At 44.9% G+C, this 25876-nt stretch overlaps 1 protein-coding gene across 3 annotated transcripts in view; it reads right to left on the bottom strand.

Moving 5' to 3' along the window:
* The window catches only part of ASTN2 (astrotactin 2), a 521452-nt gene that overhangs the window by 124082 nt on the left and 371494 nt on the right, over positions 1 to 25876 (bottom strand). For 2 of the 3 annotated variants that reach the window (XM_089685523.1, XM_089685525.1), the window contains 4 exons: positions 17330 to 17454; positions 9614 to 9718; positions 4787 to 4819; positions 1833 to 2012 (listed from right to left, as the gene is read on the bottom strand). In XM_089685523.1, coding sequence (XP_089541649.1) covers positions 1833 to 2012; positions 4787 to 4819; positions 9614 to 9718; positions 17330 to 17454 — 443 coding nt within the window. The remainder of the gene's footprint in view (positions 1 to 1832; positions 2013 to 4786; positions 4820 to 9613; positions 9719 to 17329; positions 17455 to 25876) is intronic. The other variant, XM_089685524.1, reaches the window with a different exon arrangement.

The raw sequence follows: 25876 nt of genomic DNA, 5'->3' as shown, positions 1-25876 counted from the left end.
CCAGTCTAGAGGAGGGGGTGGAAGTCAGTATAGAGGAATGGGTGGATGCCAGTCTAGAGGAATGGGTGGGAGTCAGTCTAGAGGAGTGGGTGGGAGTCAGTCTAGAGGAGTGGGTGGATGCCAGTCTAGAGGAGTGGGTGGAAGCCAGTCTAGAGGAGTGGGTGGAAGCCAGTCAAGAGGAGGGGGTGGAAGCCAGTCAAGAGGAGGGGGTGGAAGCCAGTCTAGAGGAGTGGGTGGAAGCCAGTCTAAAGGAGTGGGTGGAAGCCAGTCTAAAGGAGTGGGTGGAAGCCAGTCTAAAGGAGTGGGTGGATGCCAGTCTAGAGGAATGGGTGGGAGTCACTCTAGAGGAGGGGGTGGATGCCAGTCTAGAGGAGGGGATGGATGCCAGTTTAGATGAGTGGGTGGATGCCAGTTTAGAGGAGTGGGTAGATGCCAGTCTAGAGGAGAGGGTGGAAGTCAGTCTAGAGGAGGGGATGGATGCCAGTCTAGAGGAATGGGTGGAAGCCAGTCTAGAGGAATGGGTGGGAGTCACTCTAGAGGAGGGGGGTGGATGCCAGTCTAGAGGAGGGGATGGATGCCAGTTTAGAGGAGTGGGTGGATGCCAGTCTAGAGGAGAGGGTGGAAGTCCGTCTAGAGGAGGGGATGGATGCCAGTCTAGAGGAGGGGATGGATGCCAGTCTAGAGGAGTGGGTGGAAGCCAGTCTAGAGGAGTGGGTGGAAGCCAGTCTAGAGTAGTGGGTGGGAGTCAGTCTAGAGGAGTGGGTGGAAGCCAGTCTAGAGTAGTGGGCGGGAGTCAGTCTAGAGGAGTTGGTGGATGCCAGTCTAGAGGAGTGGGTGGACGCCAGTCTAGAGGAGTGGGTGGAAGCCAGTATAGAGGAGTAGGTGGGAGTCAGTCTAGGGAGTGGGTGGATGCCAGTCTAGAGGAGTGGGTGGATGCCAGTCTAGAGGAGTGGGTGGACGCCAGTCTAGAGGAGTGGGTGGAAGCCAGTCTAGAGAAATGGGTGGGAGTCAGTCTAGAGGAGTGGGTGGATGCCAGTTTAGAGGAGTGGGTGGAAGTCAGTCTATAGGAGTGGGTGGAAGTCAGTCTATAGGAGTGGGTGGATGCCAGTCTAGAGGAATGGGTGGAAGCCAGTCTAGAGGAGTGGGTGGAAGCCAGTTTAGAGAAGTGGGTGGGAGTCAGTCTAGAGGAGTGGGTGAATGCCAGTTTAGAGGAGTGGGTGGATGCCAGTCTAGAGGAGTGGGTGGAAGCCAGTCTAGAGTAGTGGGTGGGAGTCAGTCTAGAGGAGTGGGTGAAACCCAGTCTAAAGGAGTGGGTGGATGCCAGTCTAGAGGAATGGGTGGATGCTAGTCTAGAGGAATGGGTGGAAGCCAGTCTAGAGGAATGGGTGGAAGTCAGTCTATAGGAGTGGGTGGATGCCAGTCTAGAGGAGTGGGTGGAAGCCAGTTTAGAGAAGTGGGTGGGAGTCAGTCTAGAGGAGTGGGTGGATGCCAGTTTAGAGGAGTGGGTGTATGCCAGTCTAGAGGACTGGGCATTCTACAGAAACTGTATTTGCAGGGGGGCGCTGCCCCGGGCACAGTGAAGCAAGGGGGCAAAGAATGGATGCAGGGTGGTACACCCATTCTATGACATGTTTCAATAGTGTGGGGGGTGCAGTTCTAGATCCTTGCTCTGGGAGCTGGATGACCCTGTCCAGGTACTGAAGGTAATATCTGGGTTTGAAAAGACATTTAGTGCACAGAATTTGAATACTTCTTATGAATTATATTTAGTTCAGTTGTTAATGCCCAGAGTTCAGCTTTAATTCCTATAAGACTTTGAAGAGTTTTCTTACCCTTTTGGTACTGAAGCCAAAGTTGTTGTTGGACTTTCTTGCTCGGGAATCGGATGGTACACGTGAGCTCTGAGCCATAGAGAGCCTCTGAAATATAATGCGTGCCATATGTTTGGAGTATGCTCTGCAACTCTTCTCGACTGCTGTGAGAACTTATGACCTTGAGAACGTTGGCAAATCCTGTAAGAGAAATGTGCAGGCAGTTACTTCCCTACAAAGAGCTCTACTATTCTATTAGCCATGCATGTGATTGTTATCGATCATAAAAAAGAAATATCAAAATAGACAATGAGGACAAAATTCAGACAGGTACAGGACACTAGTGGTGAAAAGTTTGCAAGCACCTGACCATCACACCTACAGTAAATAAGCTGGTTGGAGATTCCTTGCCAAAAGCATTTGAATTTGATGGAGTCACCATCCTCCTTACCCCCAAACAACCTCCACCCTTCTAGTATTTGTGTACAGTATTTGCAATTTTGTTACAATGGTTTAGGGGAAGGTCCTTTTTTGGACCAGCATGTGCCCTTGACACAGAAACCCAGCTCCATTAAGGCAGTGTTTGACCTGATGGTGTGGAGAGACTCGAGAGTTCTGTCCTCAACCCTACTGAACACCTTTGGGATCAGTTAGAATGTCAATTGTGAGCCAGGACTTCTCATCCAACATCAGTACCTGACCTCACAAAATGACCTATATTGCCACAGACAATCCAAAATTGTGTAGGAAACCTTCCCAGGAGAATTGAGGATGTTATAGGCACAAATGGGGGAGTTGCAGCTCTATATTAATGGCCATGAGGGAATGGGGAACTCCATATTAATAGCCATGGATTTGGAATAAGTTGAACAGTTCTATAAAGACATGGTTTGAGGAGTTTGGAGTTCAAGACATGGAGTGTCCTGCAGAGAGCCCTGACCTCAGCCCTACTGAACACCTTTGGGATAGTTACAGGGTTACATAGTTTGGCTGAAGAAAGACAAAAGTCCATCCAGTTCAACCATTAAAAAAAAAAAATGAGTTGATGAGTTGGAGTGATGATTGTGAACGAGGTCTTCTCATCCAACTTCAGTACCTGACCTCACAAAAGGACCCACATTACCGCAGACACATTGCAAAACCTTGTAGGAAGCCTTCCCAGGAGAGTCGAGGCTGTTGTAGGACTAAAGGGGGCAACTCTATAATAATGGCTATGGGGGAAGGGGGGGTCTCCCTATTAATGGCCATGGTTTAGGAATGAGATGTCAAGCTCTATAAATACATGGCTTTAGGAGTTTGCTGTGCAAGAATTTGAGTGACCTGCACAAAGCTCTGACCTCAACCCTACTGAACACCTTTGGGATGAGTTGGAATGTTGACCTCACAAAAGGACCCCCCATTACCATAGACACAGACATTCAATATTAATGGCCATGAGGGGAGGGGGGAATTCCATATTAATGGCCATGGTTTACAAGTGAGATATCCAGCTCTATAAAAACATGGTTTAAGGAGTTTGGTGTTCAAGAACTCGAGTGGCCTGCACAGAGCTCTGACCTCAACCCTACTGAACACCGTTGGGATCAGTTGGAATGTTGATTGTGAACCAGGTCTTCTCATCCAGTATCTGTACCTGACCTCACAAAAGGACCAACATTACCAGAGACACATTGCAAAATTTTGTAGGAAGCCTTCTCAGGAGAGTTGAGAATGTTATAGGACAAAGGGGGACAACTCTATATTAATGGGCATGGGGAGAGACGGGAACTCCATATTAATGGCCATGGTTTACGAGTGAGATGTCCAGCTCTATAAATACATGGTTTGAGGAGTTTGATGTGCAAGAACTAGAGTGGTCTGCACAAAGCTCTGACCTCAACCCTACTGAACACCTTTGGGATGAGTTAGGATGTTCTTCTTATTATACAACATCAGTACCTGACCTCAAAAAGGAATCCAAATTTCCACAGACACCTGCCAAAATCTTGTAGGAAGCCCCCAGGAAGAGTGAAGGACGGTATAAGGCAAAGAAGGGACAACTCCATATTGAATTAGACATTTCACTTTATGTAAAGTCTAATTTCTCATTTTTCCCCTATCCCCCTTCCCTAAAAAATGCGTAAAGGAACCTGTGGAGGAAAAAATACTTAGATAATATATTCTACTTTCCCAGATTTTTGTAGTGCAGGGGTTGACTTAATTCTCCCACCAGGAAGATCCTTGGGGATTCTGAATAGCCCAAATCTCACGAGAAGATGTTTCAGCACAAGGCAAAATAAACTTCTTGTGAGATTTGGACTACTCAACGTTCTCTGAGATCTAGCTGGAGGGAGGAGGATGTCACCCTTGCCTACAGTCATGGCCAAAAATATTGGTGCCTCTGCATTTCTCTCAGATAATGCACCACTTCACCCAGAAAAGTTTTGCAATTACAAATGTTTCGGGATGCTCATGTGTATTTCTTTTGTTTGTATTGGTATGACACAAAAAAAAGTGGAGAAACAAAAAGCCAAATCTGACACATTCCACATAAAACCCCCAAAATGGACTGGATAAAATTGCTGGTGCCTTCTCAAAATTGTAAGAAATAATTGCATTCCAGGTTTGTGATGCTCCTGTAATTTGTAATTAAACTCACCTTTATCAATTAACAGATCTTAATGTTCTTGTGTCCACTGTGTGCAAAATTGTCAAGGCGTTTACAGCACATGGCACTGTAGCTAATCTCCCTGGACGTGGACAAAAGAAAAAAACTTGACCAAGAATTGCTATGAACTGTTTGAATGGAGGATAAAGAACCTCGATCAGCTTCTAGACAAATTCAAGCTGACCTTCAGACACAGGGTACAAATGTGTCCGCTTGCACTATACTTCGCCATCGGAATAAAAAGAAGCGCTATGGTAGGAGACCCAGGAGGACCCCACTGCTGACACAGAAACATAAAAAAGCCAGATTGGACTTTGCCAAAACTTACCTGAGGAAGCCAAAATCTTTTTGTGAGAATGTGCTGTGGACAGACAAAACAAAATTACAGCTTTTTGGTAAATAATTCCATAATTCTACTGTTTTCAGAAAAAGCAATGAGGCCTTTAAAGAAAAAGAATACAGTCCCTACAATCAAACATGGTGGGGGGTAACTGATGTTTTGGGGTTGCTTTGCTGCTTCTGGCACTGGATGTCTTGACCGTGTGCATGGCATTATGAAATCTGAAGACTACCAAAGAATTCTGGGGTGCAATGTAGGGCCCGGTGTCAGAAAGTTGGGTCTCCAATGTCAGAGGTCATGGGTCTTACAGCAGGACAATGACCCAAAGCACACGTCAAAAAGCCCCCAGAAATGGTTTCAGACAAAGCGCTGGAGAGGACTGAACTGGCCAGCAATGAGTCCAGATCTCAATCCCATAGAACTCCTGTGGAGAGATCTCAGAACAGCAGTTGGGGAAAGAACCCTTCCAATCTGAGAGACCTGGAGCAGTTGGTGAAAGAAGAGTGCTCCAAAATTCCAGTAGAGGAACTCATTGATGGTTACAGGAAGCCATTGATTTCAGTTTTTTTTTTTCCAAGGGGTGGTGCTACCAAATATTACATTGAGGGTGCCAATAATTTTGTCCAATCCATTTTTGGGGTTTTGCGTAGAATGTGTCAGATTTAGCTTTTTGTTTCTTCACTTTATACACCAATACACACAAAAGAAATAAACACGCACAACCACGTCTAGGGTTTACAGGGGATGGTCCAAAAAAGAGAAAATATCCATTGAGTGGCAGTTGTGTGCAGGAAAATGCCTTGTTGATGTCAGAGGAGAATGGGCAGACCGGATCCAGATGTTAGAAAGGCAACAGTAACTCAAACACTCGTTACAACCGAGGTATGAAGAATACCATCTCTGAATGCACAACACGTCCAACCTTGAAGCAGATTGGCTACAGCAGCAGAAGACCACTCCGGGTGCCACTCCTGCCAGCTAAGAACAAGAAACGGAGGCTACAATTCACACAGGATCAACAAAATTGGACAACAGAAGATTGGAAAAACGTTGCCTGGTCAGATGAGTCTCGATATCAGCTGCGACATTCATGACATGGTAGGGTCAGAATTTGGTGTAAACAACATGAAAGCATGGATCCATCCTGCCTTGTATCAACGGTTCAGGCTGGTGGTGGTGTCATGGTGTGGGGGATCCATCCTGCCTTGCATCAACGGTTCAGGCTGGTGGTGGTGGAATGGTGTGGGGGATCCATCCTGCCTTGCATCAACGGTTCAGGCTGGTGGTGGTGGAATGGTGTGGGGGATCCATCCTGCCTTGCATCAACGGTTCAGGCTGGTGGTGGTGGAATGGTGTGGGGGAGATTCTATTGACACTAGCAAGGTGGACCTAATAAAGTGGCTGGTGAGTGTACATAGCATTTCTGAGCTCCGGAAGGCAGGAGGTGGGGAGCAGAGTGTAACCTGAGACCTGAGTGGAGGAAATGGACATACCCCCTCTAAGCAGTCTCATAGGGAAACATGAGAGGCTGAGGCTGTCAATCACCTGTTGTGTGCTGGGGTGAGCTGTCTCCTGGGATTGCTTGGTGTCTCATACAGTACATAGCATTTCTGAGCTCCAGAAAGCAGGAGGTGGGGAGCTAAGTGTAACCTGAGACCTGAGTGGTGGAAATGGACATACCTCCTACACAGTCTCATAGGAAAACATGCACAGCTGAGGCTGCAAATCACCTTCTGTGTGCTGGGGGGGCTGCCTCCTGGGATTGCTTGGTGTCTCATACGGTACATAGCATTTCTGAGCTTCAGAAAGCAGGAGGTGGGGAGCTAAGTGTAACCTGAGACCCGAGTGGAGGAAATGGACATACCTCCTACACAGTCTCATAGGGAAACATGCACAGCTGAGGCTGCCAATCACCTGCTGTGTACTGGGGGGGGGGGGCTGCCTCCTGGGATTGCTTGGTGTCTCATACAGTACATAGCATTGCTGAGCTCCAGAAAGCAGGAGGTGGGGAGCTAAGTGTACCCTGAGACCTGAGTGGAGGAAATGGACATACCTCCTACACAGTCTCATAGGGAAACGTGCACAGCTGAGGCTGCCAATCACCTGCTGTGTGCTGTGGGGGGGGGCGGCTGTCTCCTGGGATTGCTTGGTGTCTCATACGGTACATAGCATTTCTGAGTTCCAGAAAGCAGGAGGTGGGAAGCTAAGTGTAATCTGAGACCCGAGTGGAGGAAATGGACATACCTCCTACACAGTCTCATAGGAAAACATGCACAGCTGAGGCTGCAAATCACCTTCTGTGTGCTGGGGGGGCTGCCTCCTGGGATTGCTTGGTGTCCCATACGGTACATAGCATTTCTGAGCTTCAGAAAGCAGGAGGTGGGGAGCTAAGTGTAACCTGAGACCCGAGTGGAGGAAATGGACATACCTCCTACACAGTCTCATAGGGAAACATGCACAGCTGAGGCTGCCAATCACCTGCTGTGTACTGGGGGGGGGGGGGCTGCCTCCTGGGATTGCTTGGTGTCTCATACAGTACATAGCATTGCTGAGCTCCAGAAAGCAGGAGGTGGGGAGCTAAGTGTACCCTGAGACCTGAGTGGAGGAAATGGACATACCTCCTACACAGTCTCATAGGGAAACGTGCACAGCTGAGGCTGCCAATCACCTGCTGTGTGCTGGGGGGGGGGGGCGGCTGTCTCCTGGGATTGCTTGGTGTCTCATACGGTACATAGCATTTCTGAGCTCCAGAAAGCAGGAGGTGGGAAGCTAAGTGTAATCTGAGACCCGAGTGGAGGAAATGGACATACCTCCTACACAGTCTCATAGGGAAACATGCACAGCTGAGGCTGAGAATCACCTGCTGTGTGCTGGGGGGGCTGTCTCCTGGGATTGCTTGGTGTCTCATACAGTACATAGCATTTCTGAGCTCTAGAAAGTAGGAGGTAGGTATCTGAGTGTAACCTGAGACCTGAGTGGAGGAAATGGACATACCTCCTACACAGTGTCATAGGGAAACGTGGACAGCTGAGGCTGCCAATCACCTGTTGTGTGCTGGGGGAGGGGAGCTGTTTCCTGGGATTGCTTGGTGTCTCATACAGTACACAGCATTCTGAGCTCCAGAAAGCAGGAGGTGGGGAGCTGAGTGTAACCTGAGACCTGAGTGGAGGAAATGGACATACCCACTGCTACACAGTCTCATAGGGAAACATGCACAGCTGAGGCTGTAAATCACCTGCTGTGTTCTGGGGGGAGCTGACTCCTGGGATTGCTTGGTGTCTCATACAGTATATTACATTTCTGATTCCAGAAGGCAGGAGGTGGGGAGCTGAGCGTAACCTGAAACCTGAGTGGAGGAAATGGACATACCTCCTTCTACACAGTCTCATATAGAAACATGCAAAGCTGAGGCTGTCAATCACCAGCTGTGTGCTGGGGGGCTGTCTCCTGGGAGAATTAGAGTGCTAACAGAAATCGCACTTGGTGCTTTGGATTAAGGCAAATACACACTATAGAAGGATATGCTGTGTTCATTTTTCATTTCAGAGATGTACAACCACTGTGTCCTTTACCTACAACCAGCCTGTTGACCGGACAGTGAAGGAGCAGCAGCAGGCTGATCAGGTTATGCTCACTCTGCTCTCTCCTCCCACCTGCATGTTGACACATTTGCATGCAGCACCCCTGATTGGCTCCCAGTCCTGCCCCTCCTTCTCACAGTCCACATGCTACTTTTCAGGGTCAGAGATTTCAGGAAGCGGATATCCATTAAAATCAGGTACACTGCAATATGAGAATACTAATTATTATTAGTGATGGGCCCAACACCCCCTTGTTCGGTCCGCGGTCGAAAATTCGAACCTTAACGAAAATTCAACCGTGAACTCCGAACCGAGAGGATGATTTTGCTAAGCGGCATCTGAGTATTCGGTAAGATACCGCTCAGCGACTACAATCCGGCAGAAGTTCCATTATGAAGTCAGGCGGTATTTTAGTAGTGAGACATTCATTCACGGGGTTCCCCGCTGACAGCCGAATGTCAAAAAAATTGCGCGGCAATTCAATTTTTTTTTTTAAATGGTGTGGGGTCCCCCCTCCCCATCCATACCAAGCCCTTCGAGTCTAGTATGGATTTTGAGGGGAACCCCCATGCCAAAATTAAAAAAAAAAGGAGTGGGGTTCCCCCCCAAAATCTATACCAGACCCTTATCCAAGCATGCAGCCGGTCAGGTTAGGAAAGGGGGGTGGCGGAGATGAGTGAGCAGGGGGCTTATAGGAATTTGGAAGCCCCCTTTAACAAGCCGCAGGTTGGACTCTAGATCTTTCAGTCCTCATGCACACGGGACGTTTTGATATTGCTGGTGACGTTAGCTGTGTAAAGTCACATTAAAAACTTGAGTTTTTCAGCTTTTTTTAGCGTTTTGCCGCGTTTAGCTACGTTTGCATTTTTTAGAATTTTCTTTACAAAAAAAATATTTTTTTTTGGTCAAAAAAATCCAAAAACGCCAGTTTGCAGCGTTTTACCGCGTTTTGACACTTTTTCAGCATTAGAGAATTTTTACAGCCAAAAAAACTCCTCTAGAAACCCACCAGTTCTGTTTTTTTTTTTCCAGTCCAAAAAACGTCCCTGACAAAAATCGTTGATTACAGCCTATGTGTGTATGGACACATAGGATAACATGGGGGGGGGGGGGGGGTTTACTGGCTGTAGAAAAAAAAAAGTCAAAAGCCAAAAACAGAAGTTGTAAAAACTGCAAGTGTGCAGGAGGACTCAAAGCGAACACATAGAAAAAAACAAAAAAAACAAGGACTGACCTGCAGACAGGGAGATCGAGTTGAGTTTGACTTTATACAAATTGCTGCGCACCCTCCACTGCTGGACTACAGGATATCCCATGGCTTCGTTATACCGCACCTCACCTAGGAATAGAAAGAATTAAAAAAAGGAAAAAAAAAAACAAACTAAAAAAACATAAAAAAATTAGATTGTAATCCGATTTGTATTGACATCTCACATATATATGAAGAAAAATATTTTTAAATATTTTTTAAAAATACATTCTTAAAATATTCTTCCCAAATATATTGACATATATTTCAGATACTACAATTTTGGCCATATTCAATATATTTCAATATATTTGTGAATATATTATTAAAAATATATTCAGAACACATGCTGCAATAAATATCAAAGTGTAATTTGGAATGCATTTACAAGTATATTTAAAAATCTATGTTTAAATGCATTTTTTTTAGATGTTCAAAAATATATTTTAAAAAATATATTTTTAAATATATGCCTTTGGAAAATATATTTAATTTACATTTTTTTGAATACATGTTAAAATATATTCGTGTAGGCCAGTATATTTAAAAATCTATGTTTAAATGCATTTTTTTTAGATGTTCAAAAATATATTTTAAAAAGTATATTTTTAAATCTATGCCTTTGGAAAATATATTTTAATTTACATTTTTTTGAATACATGTTAAAATATATTCGTGTAGGCCAGTATATTTAAAAATCTATGTTTAAATGCATTTTTTTTAGATGTTCAAAAATATATTTTAAAAAGTATATTTTTAAATCTATGCCTTTGGAAAATATATTTTAATTTACATTTTTTTTAATACATGTTAAAATATATTCGTGTAGGCCAGTATATTTAAAAATCTATGTTTAAATGCATTTTTTTTAGATGCTCAAAAATATATTTTAAAAAGTATATTTTTAAATCTATGCCTTTGGAAAATATATTTTAATTTACATTTTTTTTAATACATGTTAAAATATATTCGCGTAGGCCAGTATATTTAAAAATCTATGTTTAAATGCATTTTTTTTAGATGTTCAAAAATATATTTTAAAAAATATATTTTTAAATATATGCCTTTGGAAAATATATTTTAATTTACATTTTTTTGAATACATGTTAAAATATATTCGCGTAGGCCAATATATTTAAAAATCTATGTTTAAATGCATTTTTTTTAGATGTTCAAAAATATATTTTAAAAAATATATTTTTAAATATATGCCTTTGGAAAATATATTTAATTTACATTTTTTTGAATACATGTTAAAATATATTCGCGTAGGCCAATATATTTAAAAATCTATGTTTAAATGCATTTTTTTTAGATGTTCAAAAATATATTTTAAAAAATATATTTTTAAATATATGCCTTTGGAAAATATATTTAATTTACATTTTTTTGAATACATGTTAAAATATATTCGCGTAGGCCAATATATTTAAAAATCTATGTTTAAATGCATTTTTTTTAGATGTTCAAAAATATATTTTAAAAAATATATTTTTAAATATATGCCTTTGGAAAATATATTTTAATTTACATTTTTTTGAATACATGTTAAAATATATTCGTGTAGGCCAGTATATTTAAAAATCTATGTTTAAATGCATTTTTTTAGATGTTCAAAATATATATTAACATGTTCCAGTCCGGACACTTTCACCCCCTTCCTGTCCAGGCCAATTTTCAGCTTTCAGTGCTATGACACTTTGAATGACAATTGCGCGGTCATGCAACTCTGTACCCATATGAATTTTTTAGCAGTTTTTTTGAGACAGATAAAGCTTTATTTTGGTGGTACTTATTCACCACTGGGATTTTTTTTTTTTTGCTATGTAAATGAAAAAGTCCAAAAATTTTGAAAAAAAGTGGTTTTCTTATAAAATTTTTGCAAATAAATAATATTTCATCATACCTCTTGGCCAAAAATTATTCCATTATCTTTTTAGTAAAAAAAAATAACCCAAAATAGTTTATAACCAAAAATTATAAAGTTTAAACATTTTTGTTTACATTTTTATTTTATTTTTTTATATTATTATTTATGGGGTTTTTTTTTTGTAAATTGCTGTGTAAATTGACGGCGCTATACAAGTACCTGAAATAAAATAAACTGTCATTAAAAAAAATAGTTTGCAGATTTCAATGTCCAGGATTTAGTGCAGTCTAATGATGATAGGCAGTAGTAAGTGTCCCTTTAAATGTCTGGGGAGTCAATAGTACGTGTCTCCTAAATGCTGGTAATTAGTGGTAGGTACCCTGTAAGTGTTGGTGGTCAGTGGATTTTCTCCCATAACATGGCCAGCTCCATACAGGTATGGGGAGTTTGTTGTGGAGGAACTTCACACCTTCTTGGAGGTTTTTTGCTTTCCTCTCAATCTTCTATGGGTATAAGAGCTTTTCTATTTCATTTTTTTCTAAAATTGAACTGGATGTGTCTTTTTTTCAAACCCTACTCACAAACTGGGGCCAATTCTATATAATGGCAATTGTTTTGGAATGGGAAATGGCAATTGTGTGCCAGGTCTTATTATCCAACATCAGCACTTGCCCTCACAAATTCCAACAGACACACTGGGCTGTTATAGCCACAAAGCGAGAGGGGAGGAGGGCAACTCTATATAATGGCAATGGTTTTGGAACGGGAAAGGGCAATTGTGAGCCAGGTCTTCTCATTTCATCCAACATTAGCACTTGCCCTCAAAAACTCCAACAGACACCCTCCAAAAACTTGCGAAAAGCCTTCCCAGATGAGTGGAGGATGTTATAGCCACAAGGTGGGGCCAACTCTATATAATGGCAATTGTTTTGGAATGGGAAACGGCAATTGTGTGCCAGGTCTTCTCATCCAACATCAGCACTTGCTCTCACAAATTCCAACAGACACACTGGGCTGTTATAGCCACAAAGCGAGAGGGGAGGAGGGCAACTCTATATAATGGCAATGGTTTTGGAATGGGAAACAGCAGCTGTGAGCCAGGTCTTCTCATCTCATCCAACATCAGCACTTGCCCTCAAAAACTCCAAATGACACCTTCCAAAAACATGTGAAAAGCCTTCCCTGAAGAGTGGAGGATGTTGTATCTGCAAAGTGGGGCCAACTCTATATAATGGCAATGGTTTTGGTTTTCTCATCCAACATCAGCACCTACCCTCACAAATTCCAACAGAAATTCCAAAAACTTGTGAAAAGCCTTCCCAGAAGAGTAGAGGCTCCTCCGCAAAGGAGGGGGAATTCAATATAATGGCAATGGTTGAAATGCGATATCCAACAAGCTCAGAGCCCTGACACCTTTGGAATGCATTGAAACTGCAATTATCAGCCAGGTCTTCTAGTCCAACATCAGTACCTGACCTTCCAAGTGCTCTGGTTGCTAATGGGCATAAGTTCTCATAGACCCACTGCAAAATCTTGTGGAAATTAGTATAGGCTGGTATAGCAGCAAAGGATGGGGGGGGCAGCTCCATATTAAATGTTCATGGTTTTGAAACAGTGAAACTAAGGTGTCCATAACCGTTTGGCCACATGGTGTATTTACTTTTTCCAAGTCCTACCAACACTAAAAATATTTCTTTGCAGGAGCTGGTGGGTAGGAAGAAGTCAAAAGGCCTGTTGATTGTCCAAATGACAGAGGCACCCATTTTCTTGTATCTAAGGATGGGTTGGAGTGACTATACTATAAAGGGGCTCCCCTGACTTTGGTCTTCTATTTTTCTGGTGGATACCCCAAGTTTCCTGTGGGTCTCTAATCTGTCCTCTGCCCTCCTTGTACCACCACCCCTTTATTTCCTTGACTGGAGTTGGGATTTAAGGTAGGACTCATTCACATTATCACATGGCAAAGCACTAAGCACTAAGCAATTGCATAGTTGGAACTCTTGACAAGTGTTTTGAGATGGGTCCATTGATTTCCTAAGGCTCCAAAATGCCAGGGTAGTATAAACACCCAAAATTTTTTAGTTCAGTTTAGGACATATGGTATACATTACACTACACTATAAGGGGCTCTTCTTCCTCCATTCTTCTATTTTTCTGGTGGACATCCTAAGCTTTTCCATGGGTCTCTGATCTGCTTTTGTGGTTGAACCTCCTTGGACCTCCATGGACCTTCACACCTTATTTTCCTTGGCTGGAATTGAGCTTTACGGTAGGGCGAATATAGTGATAGCGCCACTGAGCTACTATGGCTGAACCTCCTTGAACCTCCATGGACTTTCACACCTTTATTTCCTTGGCTGAAGTTGGGATTTAAGGTAGGGCTCATTCACGCTATCACATGGCAAAGCACCTCTGAATGGCACACCAATGCACCATGCTGTCAAACCCAAACAAATAAGTCCTCTAATGCAATGCATACTAATGTGTAGTCTGCACTCTTGATGAGTGTTTTAAGACAGGTCTTTAATCTGTCATTGCAGATGAACCCCTCAGACTTCCATGGACCTTCACACCTTTATTTCCTTGGCTGGAATTGAGCTTTACGGTAGGGCAAATATAGTGATAGCATCAATGAGCTACTGTGGCTGAACCTCCTTGAACCTCCATGGACCTTCACACCTTTATTTTCTTGGCTGGAATTGAGCTTTATGGTAGGGCGAATATAGTGATAGCGTCAATGAGCTGCTGTGGCTGAACCTCCTTGAACCTCCATGGACCTTCACACCAGGTTTCTAATCTGTCATTGCGGCTGAACCCCTCAGACTTCCATGGACCATCACACCTTTATTTCCTTGGCTGGAATTGAGCTGTAAGGTAGGGCTCATTCACCCTATCACATGGCAAACCACCTCTGAATGGCACCCCAATTCACCATGCTCTCAAACCCGTAACATGCCTTTATTGTAGTAGATGAAGCTGGTCGACCCCTAATGTGAGCTGCCAGTTTACATTCACGCATCAGGGATATTGTTGTTACTTTGAAATGCTGGAGAATACTTGAACCCTTCATCTTAATCTCAGTCCCGTGGGACATCTCCAGGAGAGGAGTTTTATAGAATCGTCCTAGTTTCTACACTCTTGCAGGGCCCCACGTCGCCAGAGACCTGAAAAGCCTGCAATCTGTGGTGCATTGCAGTGCTATTGTGTTTTATAATTGGTATTTAATCAAATTTTTTTTCCCACAATTAAGTATTAAATGTAATGTCAGTAATATAACTCAATTATCCTGCATAAAACATTAATGAAATCCTTAACCCAAACAATGGACAGCATGAAATGATATTCTTTATAGTTTTGTCTTTATCTTGCATCACTGGTTGTAGAAGAGCTTGCATGTGATCAAAACTATGGCAACCACCGTATGTGAACCCTGTCCATCCTAGGTCGGTCAGGTATGGTGCAGGCACCTACTTTCCATATGCACCGGCCAACAAGTAAAAAAATACTTTTTTAAAACAGTTGTTTAGTACACACCAGGGGCGGACTGACCATTTGGAAACTCGGGCACTGCCCGAGAGCCCTGGGTCAGTGGGGGGCCCCATGAGATGCCCCTGGTACCTTTTTCATAGGCTTTTTTGAGTTTGGGCAAGGACATAGGGGCCCCATCATCCCCTATTGCCCGGGGGCCTCATGAGTTGTCAGTCCGCCCCTGATACACACATCCAAAAAAATTAAATAAAGTAAACAGGACTGCAGTATGGCCAGTTCTTCAGCCCCTCTCTTTCTCCCCCCTTGAACTCAGCCAATTCCCCCCTCTGCACTCATCCCAATGACAGTAGGGAGCTGCTGTGTACAGCAGGTGTAGAAGCTGCTGCGTTCAAAAACAGATACAGTGTTTATAAACATTGTTCAGACTGGAGATAGAGAGATACAACATACCATTGTTTATAAACATTATTCAGACTGGAGATAGAAAGATACAAAGTAATATTGTTTATAAACATTGTTCAGACAAGAGATCGAATGGTACTAAGTAACATTGTTTATAAACATTGTTCAGATGTGAGGTGGAGAGGTGCAAAGTTACATTGTTTATACACATTGTTCAGACTGGAAATAGAGAGACACAACATAACATTGTTTATAAACATAGTTCAGACTGGAGATAGAAAGATACAAAGTAACATTGTTTATAAGCATTGTTCAGATGTGAGAAAAAGAGATGCAACGTAACATTGTTTATAAACATTGCTCAGACTGGAGATAGAGAGATACACAGTAACCTTGTTTAAAAAACATTGTTCAGGTGTGAGATAGAGAGATACAAAGTAACATTGTTTATAAACATTGTTCAGACTGAAGATAGAAAGATGCAAAGTAACATTGTTTATAAAAATTGTTCAGATTTGAGAGAGATACAATGTAACATTGTTTAAAAAACATAGTTCAGACTGGAGATAGAAAGATACAATGTAACATTGTTTATAAAAAATTATCACACGGGAGATAGAGAGATACAAAGTAACATTGTATTGAGAAGTGGTGTCACTATGGGGGTGCGGGAGAGGGGTGACAACCAGCGGCTCAGCCTCCACTGCCATACCCGGCTGTGAATTAGTGCTGGTCCTCTGCTGTCAACACCTGGATTCCCCTCCAGGAGCATCGCTCAGTCCCGTTATCTTCCCAGGTATATAAGCCATCCTGGATGCCACCAAGTTTTCATTCTACAAGAGGAACCTCGAGGGGATCCCCAGTTCCATCTCCTCCAGCAGCCGCTATGTCACATTTAGCAGCAGGTACTCCCTAGGCAGTGCCCGGCAGTAGTGGCAGCAGTGGTCTGGTTTTCAACTCCTCCTCCTGGTGGTCTACAAGGCCTTCTTGGTCAAGCTGAGGAGCAATCTCCCCCCAGCCCAGCTCCAGGACTTCATGGACTTCACCCTGGTCATCAACCTCGAGTGCGAAGCCAATAGGAGCAACAAGAAGGCTAAGATGCAGGAGCTCAATGGCAGGTTCTCCAACTTCATAGACAAGGCCCACTTCATGGTGCAGCAGAACAATATCTTGTTGGCTGAACTAGGGCAGCTGAAGGGCAAGGGCACATCCAAGGTGGGAGATCTGTATGAAGAGGAGATGAGGGACCTTCGAAGGCAGGTAGAACTCCTCAAAAATGAGAAAGCTAATGTGGAATTGGAGAGGGAGAGCTTCGCGGATGAACTTCCAGAGACTCAGAGAAAAGTAAGTCTTAGGGTTCTGAAATAAAGGGGTACAATCCACCCTAATGCTGTGTTTCATTTATGGGTGGAATGATTCATTAGAGGAGGGGGATCCAGAGTCTAGATTGGGGTTCCTGAGATGGGGAGTCCATAGTCTAGATTGGGAGTTCCACAGCAATGGGGTCCAGTGCTTACATCAGGGGATCGTCAGAGTGGGGTTCCAGCATGCAAATCAGGTTCATCAAAGGAAGGAATCATAAACTGGCTCCTTAGAGGGGGAATCATTAACCAGTTCCTTAGGAGGGGGATCCAGAGCCCAGATGGGGGTTTCCTAGAGAGGAAAATTATATACTGGTTCTTTAGAGGGAGGGGGTCCAGATCAGGGGTTCCCCACCAGAAGATGAAATCATCTACTGGTTCTTTAAAGGGGGTCCTGATCTGAGGTTCCTCAGAAGGCCCAGCACCAAGGGGAGCGGGCAACACCATGTTTTACTGCAACAAGTGACACCAACCCTAGTGACACCACTGGTATTGTTTTGTTCATCAATAGATTAAACAAAAGCCTTTATTTAATGTTTAATTAACATTTTGTGCCAGAATCAACACCTTAATATTTACCTGTGAGCAGCAATATGTCAGGTCTTGGCTCGGAGAGGACACCTCTGCACTGCTCTTCAACAGGGAGAGGGATGACAAGGAGTCCATCGGCCAGCTGTGGGAAATCTTTAATGAAGTTATTCTCCCTGTGGAAAGAAACAATGAAGGTAAAACTAGTTTTTCAACACGAGTTACTATATAAGATGTACCTGTGTTGAAAATGAAGTCACAATCCTGCACTATGGAAGTACAAACCTCCAGGAGTCCCCACATGGATTCCGCTTTCATTTGGACCACTTTTGAACCTCAGAAACATAGGCTTCTATAAATCTCAAACCTTGGAGTTATCTAGGAAGTCATTGCTTAGCCGCACCCCCTCCTGAACTTCATTTATCATATAAGTGAGACCATCCATCCCAGTGATGGGCCTAGGGCAGGGGTCCTCTCTGATTGCCCCATCATTGGTGTCAGTGGGAGGAATAGTGCCTCATCATTGTTGTCATTTGGAGGAATAGTGCCCCATCATTGATGTGATTAAGAGGAATAGTGTCCCATCGTTGGTGTCAGTGGATAGTGCCCCATCACTGGTATCAGTGGGAGGAATAGTGCCCCATCATTGGTATCAGTGGGAGGAATAGTGCTCCATCATTGGTGCCAGTAGGAGGAACAGTGCCCCATCATTGGTATCAGTGGGAGGAATAGTGCCCCATCAATGGTGTCAGTGGGGGGAATAGTGCCCCATCATTGGTATCAGTGGGAGGAATAGTGCCCCATCATTGGTATCAGTGGGAGGAATAGTGCCCCATCATTGGTGCCAGTGGGAGGAATAGTGCCCCATCATTGGTATCAGTGGGAGGAATAGTGCCCCATCATTGGTATCAGTGGGAGGAATAGTGCCCCATCATTGGTGCCAGTAGGAGGAATAGTGCCCCATCATTGGTGCCAGTAGGAGGAATAGTGCCCCATCATTGGTGCCAGTAGGAGGAATAGTGCACCATCATTGGTATCAGTGGGAGGAATAGTGCCCCATCATTGGTATCAGTGGGAGGAATAGTGCTCCATCATTGGTGCCAGTAGGAGGAATAGTGCCCCATCATTGGTATCAGTGGGAGGAATAGTGCCCCATCATTGGTATCAGTGGGGGGAATAGTGCCCCATCATTGGTATCAGTGGGAGGAATAGTGCCCCATCATTGGTGCCAGTAGGAGGAATAGTGCCCCATCATTGGTATCAGTGGGAGGAATAGTGCCCCATCATTAGTATCAGTGGGAGGAATAGTGCCCCATCATTGGTGCCAGTAGGAGGAATAGTGCCCCATCATTGGTGCCAGTAGGAGAAATAGTGCACCATCATTGGTATCAGTGGGAGGAATAGTGCTCCATCATTGGTGCCAGTAGGAGGAATAGTGCCCCATCATTGGTATCAGTGGGAGGAATAGTGCCCCATCATTGGTATCAGTGGGAGCAATAGTGCCCCATCATTGGTATCAGTGGGAGGAATAGTGCCCCATCATTGGTATCAGTGGGAGGAATAGTGCCCCATCATTGGTATCAGTGGGAGGAATAGTGCCCCATCATTGGTATCAGTGGGAGGAATAGTGCCCCATCGTGGGTACCAGTGGAAGGAATAGTGCCCTACAATTGGTGTCAGTGGGAGGAATAGTGCCCCATTGTTGGTATCAGTAGAAGAAATAGTGCTCCACGGGCCAGATAAAAGCAGGCAAAGGGCTGCATCAAGCACAGTTAGAAAACCACTGGCACATGGGAGGCACATGAGGTGGAAATGAATGAGGCCAAGCACTGTCTTTCTAGGCAAATTAAAAATTTGCATAATCCATGGCCCTAGGGCTGTCTAGAAGAATACTAAACCAACCTGGAAGCACCTAGAGATGTGTACCTTTACATTGTAGTATCCTAAGCATTCTAGAGTACCCCTGGGCACCTATGCAGTAGTCCCACCCAGGAAAATAAGGTGCCCAGAAGGATAAAAAGAAAAGTCGCTGCTTCTGCCACACCTTATACTGTTTTTATCGAAATTTGGCCGTCTAAGAGTAGACCAGTACTTTAGAATTAATTTCACTGGTATTAAAAAATAATTCTTTTGCTGAGTCAGATCTATAATTTCATATATAGGATGACTTTACCGAAATTAAAATAAATAGCTTTGAAATAAGGGAATAATAACTGGGCAGTAAAAACAAGACATGAACTCCCAAAAGTGAATTACCCCAAGAATATGAAATCCCAATGTTCACCAGTTGCCTTGTGTGTCATATCTCTGGACCAATAAAAGTGAAAATTGGTTTCGATGGGTATATTGTAAGGTGAAGTTTCTTTCAAAGAAGCAGATCTAGTAGGATATTTGGTGGGGGTAAGGGTGGGGGTGGAGCTTGTTCTGGACCTAGGCAGCTACCACTCTGATCGCGATAGAGAACTCAACAGACAGTCTGGTAATGATTTTGGGGTTTCCCCATGTCCTTTTATTGCACAGGGTCCCCCTCAAAATTCAAGAAGACCCTTTAGATCTGATTCAGATTTTATGGGGGAATCCAATGCAAAAAAAAAAAATGGTGTTGGGCCCTTTCCCCTAAATCTGTACCAGACCCCTAATCCAAGCACACAGTCATGCTGGCCCAAGACCCCCCCGAGAAGCATGGCAGGCCACATGCCGGAGATTCCTGGCCATGTAAGTAAATGGAGCCGGTGATGTCACCGGTTGTTAAGGACGAGGAGGTACCTGAACCCGCCAGCATCCTTAACAACTATTGACAGGAATGTTATGATCGAAATTCAGCTCCGAATGGGTAAATATTCTTGCATTCATCCGAATACCAGCTTGCGTTTGGACCGAACTTCAAAGTGGAACTCTAACCAGAAAATAAAGTCCTGCTTGATCACTTCAGGCTGGCCAATTTTGCAGGTATAGCTATGTAAAACTTTAAAAATAAGTGTCTATACTGTTTAAAATCCAGTAATACACTGTCTCACCCTGCTCTGCACATGCTCAGTTGCTCTTTATTTTTAGACACTGTGCCGAATTTGTAGAAGCCAATCCGCTCACAGCCTAAAGATTTACTGCTTTTCAGGGGCTCTGGGCTTCAGCAAAATAGCCAGACAAGAATCACCAAGAACAATACTGGAGGCAATTTACAGCACTCACAAATTTTGGTGGCAGAATTATGAATGTGGAATGTATGTTCTTTGCTAAAGAACATTATTTTTTATCAAGTTGTTATGAGTAAAGTTCCACTTTAAGCTCATCCCTAGTCATATTGTATAAATACACTATATTGCCAAAAGTATTTTCATTTAAGTAAATCATGTGATTCAGGTGTTCCAATCCCCTCCATGGACACAGGTGTATACAATGAAGCCCCTAGGCATGCAGACTGCTTCTACAAACATTGGTGAAAGAATGGGTCGCTCTCAGGAGCTCAGTGAATCCAAGCGTGGTCCCGTGATAGGTGGTCACCTGTGCAATAAGTCCATCCATGACATTTCCTGGCTACTAAATATTCCACGCTCAGCTGTTAGTGGGATTATAACAAAGTGGAAGCAACTGGGAACAACAGCCACTCAGCCACCAAGTGGTAGGCCACGTCACATGACAGAGCGGGGTCAGCGCATGCTGAAGCGCACAGTGCGCAGAAGTCACCAACTGTCTGCAGAGTCAATAGCTAAAGACCTCCAAACTTGGTGTGGCCTTCAGATGAGCCCAACAACAGTGTGTAGAGAGCTTCATGGAATGGGTTTCCATGGCCAAGCAGCTGCATCCAAGCCTTACATCACCAAGCGCAATGCAAAGTGTCAGGTGCCGTGGTGCAAAGCTGGACTTAGGGCAGAGAAGACATGTTCTCTGGAGTGACCAACCACTCTTCCCTGTCTGGCAATCTGATGGATGTGTCTGGGTTTGGCGATTGCCAGGAGAATGGTACTTGCCTGACTACATTGTGCCAAGTGTAAAGTTTGGTGAAGGGGGGTTTATGGTGTGGGGTTGTTTTTCAGGGGTTGGGCTTGGCCCCCTAGTTCCAGTAAAGTGAACTCTTAAGGTGTCAGCATACCAAGACATTTTGGACAATTTTATGCTCCCAACTTTGTGGGAAGAGTTTGGGGATGGCCCCTTCCTGTTTCAACATGACTGCGCACCAGTGCACAAAGCAAAATCCATAAAGACATGGAGGAGCCAGTTTGGGGTGGAGGAACTTGACTGTTCTGCACAGAGTCCTGACCTCAACCTCATAGAACACCTTTGGGATGAATTAGAGCGGAGACTGCAAGCCAGGCCTCCTCCTCCGACATCAGTGCCTGACCTGACAAATGTGCTACTGGAAGAATGGTCCAACCTTCCCATAGACACCCTCCTAAACCTTGTGGACGGCCTTCCCAGAAGAGTTGAAGCTGTTATAGCTACAAAGGGCGGCGCCAACTCAATATTGAACCCTACGGACTAAGACTGGGAGGCCATTATTCCTGTGCGTGTAAAGGCCGGCCGACCAATACTTTTGGCAATATAGTGGCCCCTTTTGGCAATATAGTGTATATCAAAGGTGATAATATCTTGCTTACCCCAAGGTCCCTAAAGAAGACACCTGTCCACCTGACAGGATTGCCCTCTTTCATCGTTATTGTTTGCTTTGACTTTAGAGCCCTTGGCCATTGTCATTAAACTATACCCATATATACTGTAGTGTATCTGTTTACCCACTTATGGCCTCTCAATTTAAACTCTGCATGTATACAGATGACGTTATACTTTTTTTTAACTAACCCACAGATATCGGTACCAAATCTTTTTCAGTTACTTACTAAATTTGCCTCCCTGCCTCTCGCTTAACCCCTCCAAGTCTACAGCCCTACCGATTGACATCCCACCTGCCTGGTGTGAGGCCCTCTGTTTGATCCTATCCATTCCATTGGTATCAAGATAAAATCCCGTACCTTGGGATCTGTAATCTACTCAAGGAATAGCATACTTTCCCAATATCCTTTCTGGGTAGAAGTTAAGAACATCTTACCCAAACCTTTTTACCTTTTTATAGTCCTTCCCATCAAAAATAAATCTTATTTAGATCATCTCCAAAGAGAGGTTAATAGCTGTATTTGGCAAAATAGGCAACCCCGGTTTTCATGACATATTTTTAAGCACTCACCAGCCACTTTATTAGGTCCACCTGTTCAATTGCTGGTAACACAAATTGCTAATCAGCCAATAAATCTTATTTAGATCATCTCCAAAGAGAGGTTAATAGCTGTATTTGGCAAAATTGCTAAAATTAAAACCGAGCATCAGAATGGGGAAGAAAGGGCATTTAGGTGACTTTGAACATGGCATGACTGTTGGTGCCTGATGGGCTGGTCTGCGTATTTCAAAAACTGCTGATCTACTGAAATTTTCCCGCACAACCATCTCTAGGGTTTGCAGAAAATGGCCCAAAAAAGAAAAACTATCCAGCGAGCGTTAGTTGTGTGGGGAGGAAAATGCCTTGTTGATGTCAAAGGTCAGAGGAAAATGGGCAGACTGGTTGCTATGACATTCAGATGGTAGGGTCAGAATTTGGCGTAAACAACATGAAAGTATGGATCCATCCTGCCTTGTATCAACGGTTCAGGCTGGTGGTGGTGTCATGGTGTGTTGGATCCATCCTACCTTGTATCAACGGTTCAGGCTGGTGGTGGTGTAATGCTGTTGTGGATATTTTCTTGGCACTAGGTAAGGTGTTCCTAACAATGTGGCCAGAGAGTGTACATGGGATTGGAGGGAGTAAGAGGGAGAGGAAGGGAGAGACAGAAAAAAAATGGAAAAAAAATGTTTTTCCCTCTTACAGCAAATTGGTCAAAGCTTGTAAGGTTGTCTTTTAAGCACATAAAACCCCCCACACACGGAAGTTGAACTTGATGGATCTTTGTCTTTATTCAACCTTATTCACTATGTAACTATGTGAACGGTCTAACCCAGAATGGGAAGAATGGGAAGAATGTTCCTTACTAGAGATGAGCGAAGTATTCAAAAATTCGATTCGACTGATTCGGCGAATTCGTAGAAAAATTTCGATTCGAGTCGAATATATTCGCTGTGAATTTAACTTAAAAAAGGGTGTTTCTAGGCTTCAGAGAGACTTAATATTAGTGCTGAACACTGTACCTTTAATTTAAATGCCCTTGGAGTCTGCTGGGGAAGAGAAATAATACTGTCAGGCAGTATGACATGCAGATGAGTGCCGTCGATCTTAGAATCACCGCACACTTCACTCATTTGGGCAGTCACGGGGCCAAAACCAGAGTGTGGAGCCACAGTGTGGCGGTGGAGGCAGCAGCAATGGGAGGCCATACAGCACCCTATGACAAAAATGGAAACCACCAGCAGTGTGAGGAGACCTGAAAGTGGCACATGGCAGAGTGTGGCGATAGAGACAGCAGCAATGGGAGGCCGTACAGGGACCCATGACACACTCTGGACCTGGCAGCAGCATGAGGAGGCGGTACAGGGGCCCATGGCAGATTACGGGCCTGGCAGCAGCATGAGGAGTCGGTACGGGGGCCCATGGCAGATTACAGGCCTGGCAGCAGCAATGGGAGGCCGTACAGGGACCCATGACACAATCTGGACGTGGCAGCAGCATGGGGAGGCGGTACAGGGGCCCATGACAGATTACGGGCCTGGCAGCAGCATTTGGAGTCGGTACGGGGGCCCATGACACACTCTGGACCTGGCAGCAGCATGAGGAGGCGGTACAGGGGCGCATGACAGATTACGAGCCTGGCAGCAGCAACTTGGACAGGAGGACGTTCAGTTTCTGCACCGTCTGGTGCGTGCTCGCAAACTGTTGTCTCTTGGAAACGGATTCCAAGAAAGACTGCTGACGGAATCCGTGAAGAGGAGTAGCAGGAGAAGGAGCATCTGAACGAGCGGAATATGCCAACAAGCGACAACAGGGGCCCATGGCAGATTAGGGGCCTGGCAGCAGCTATGGGAGGCCCGTAATCTGCCAGCACCCTATGACAAAAAATGGAACCCACCAGCAGTGTGAGGAGACCTGAAAGTGGCACATGGCAGAGTGTGGCGATGGAGACAGCAGCAATGGGAGGCCGTACAGGGACCCATGACACACTCTGGACCTGGCAGCAGCATGAGGAGGCGGTATATAGGGGCCTATGGCAGATTAGGGGCCAGGCAGCAGCTATGGGAGGCCCGTAATCTGCCAGCACCCTATGTCAAAAAATTCTACACACCAGCAGTGTGTGAGACCTGAAAGTGGCACATGGCAGAGTGTGGCGATGGAGACAGCAGCAATGGGAGGCCGTACAGGGACCCATGAGAGACTCTGGACTTGGCAGCAGCATGAGGAGGCGGTATAGGGGCCCATGGCAGATTAGGGGCCTGGCAGCAGCTATGGGAGGCCCGTAATCTGCCAGCACCCTATGACAAAAAATGGAACACACCAGCAGTGTGAGGAGACCTGAAAGTGGCACATGTTTGGGGCATGATTCATGGCGGATTTAGTCAGTTGTGTCAGGAACTGGTGGTTTGAAATCCAGACTAATCCACGCCTGATTCATTTTCACAAACGTCAGTCTCTCCACACTTTGGGTGGACAGTCGTGTCCTCCGCGGAGTTGCAATACCTCCTGCCGCACTAAACACGCGCTCCGATGCCACGCTACTGGCCGGGCATGACAGCCTTTCAAGGGCAAATTCAGCTAGTTGGGGCCAAAGGTCAAGTTTCGTTGCCCAGTAGTCAAGGGGATTGTCTACCTCGGTTGGCAGGGTGCTGTCCAAGTAGGCCTAAGCCTGTTGTTTGAGGTCCTGCTCCAGGTCCACCTGATGCTGCTGCTGCTGCTGCTGCTGCTGTGGCTGGTTAGTAGTTTCCTCACTGCGCTGGTGAAGAAAGCTACTCATCATCGACTGCAGACTGAGGCAGCCGCTGCTGGTGGAGCTGCCACTGCTCCTACCACCCCACCCCTCCCCTGCTGCCATGGCAGCGGAACGCGAGCGCACAGGGCCCACAGTGTCTGAGGATGGACGTTGGCGCAGACAGGCAGAGACCAGCTGACTACATAGGTGGTTTTTATAGTACGTTATTTTGGCCTCCCTCTCAGCAGGTGTGAAAAAGGCCACTATTTTTGAACGGTAGCGAGGGTCCAACAAGGTGGACAGCCAAAAGTCATCCCTCTGTCTGATGGTTATTATTCGGCTGTCGCTACGCAAGCAAGCGAGCATGCTATGGGCCATTTGTGCCAAGGAATGCGAGGGACTCCCTGCCTCCATCTCCACAGCATACTGCCACGGTGCGTCTGGGTCCTCTGTCTCCTCCTCCTCCTCCTCCTCTACCAGATGCTCCTGCTCCTCCACTCCTGTCCGCTGAGTGGAAAAACCACCCATTTCACTCAATAATTCCTGAGCACCAATGTCCTCCTCTACCTCCTCCTCTTCTTCCTGTCCTGCCCCCACAGGGGTCATGTGGCGTTGAGATCTGTGCGCCACGTCTACCGCACCCTGACCAGCCATTGTTAACAGCATTTGTTCCAGGACGTGCAACAGAGGAATGACGTCGTTCATCCCATAGTCCTGC

This window comes from Staurois parvus, unplaced genomic scaffold (genome assembly GCF_062004578.1).
Source record: "Staurois parvus isolate SC_StPar_1 unplaced genomic scaffold, SC_StPar_1.0 ptg000377l, whole genome shotgun sequence".
Taxonomy (NCBI): domain Eukaryota; kingdom Metazoa; phylum Chordata; class Amphibia; order Anura; family Ranidae; genus Staurois; species Staurois parvus.
The sequence above is the reverse complement of the archived record's forward strand: the minus strand, read 5'-3'. Positions and strand labels throughout refer to the sequence as shown.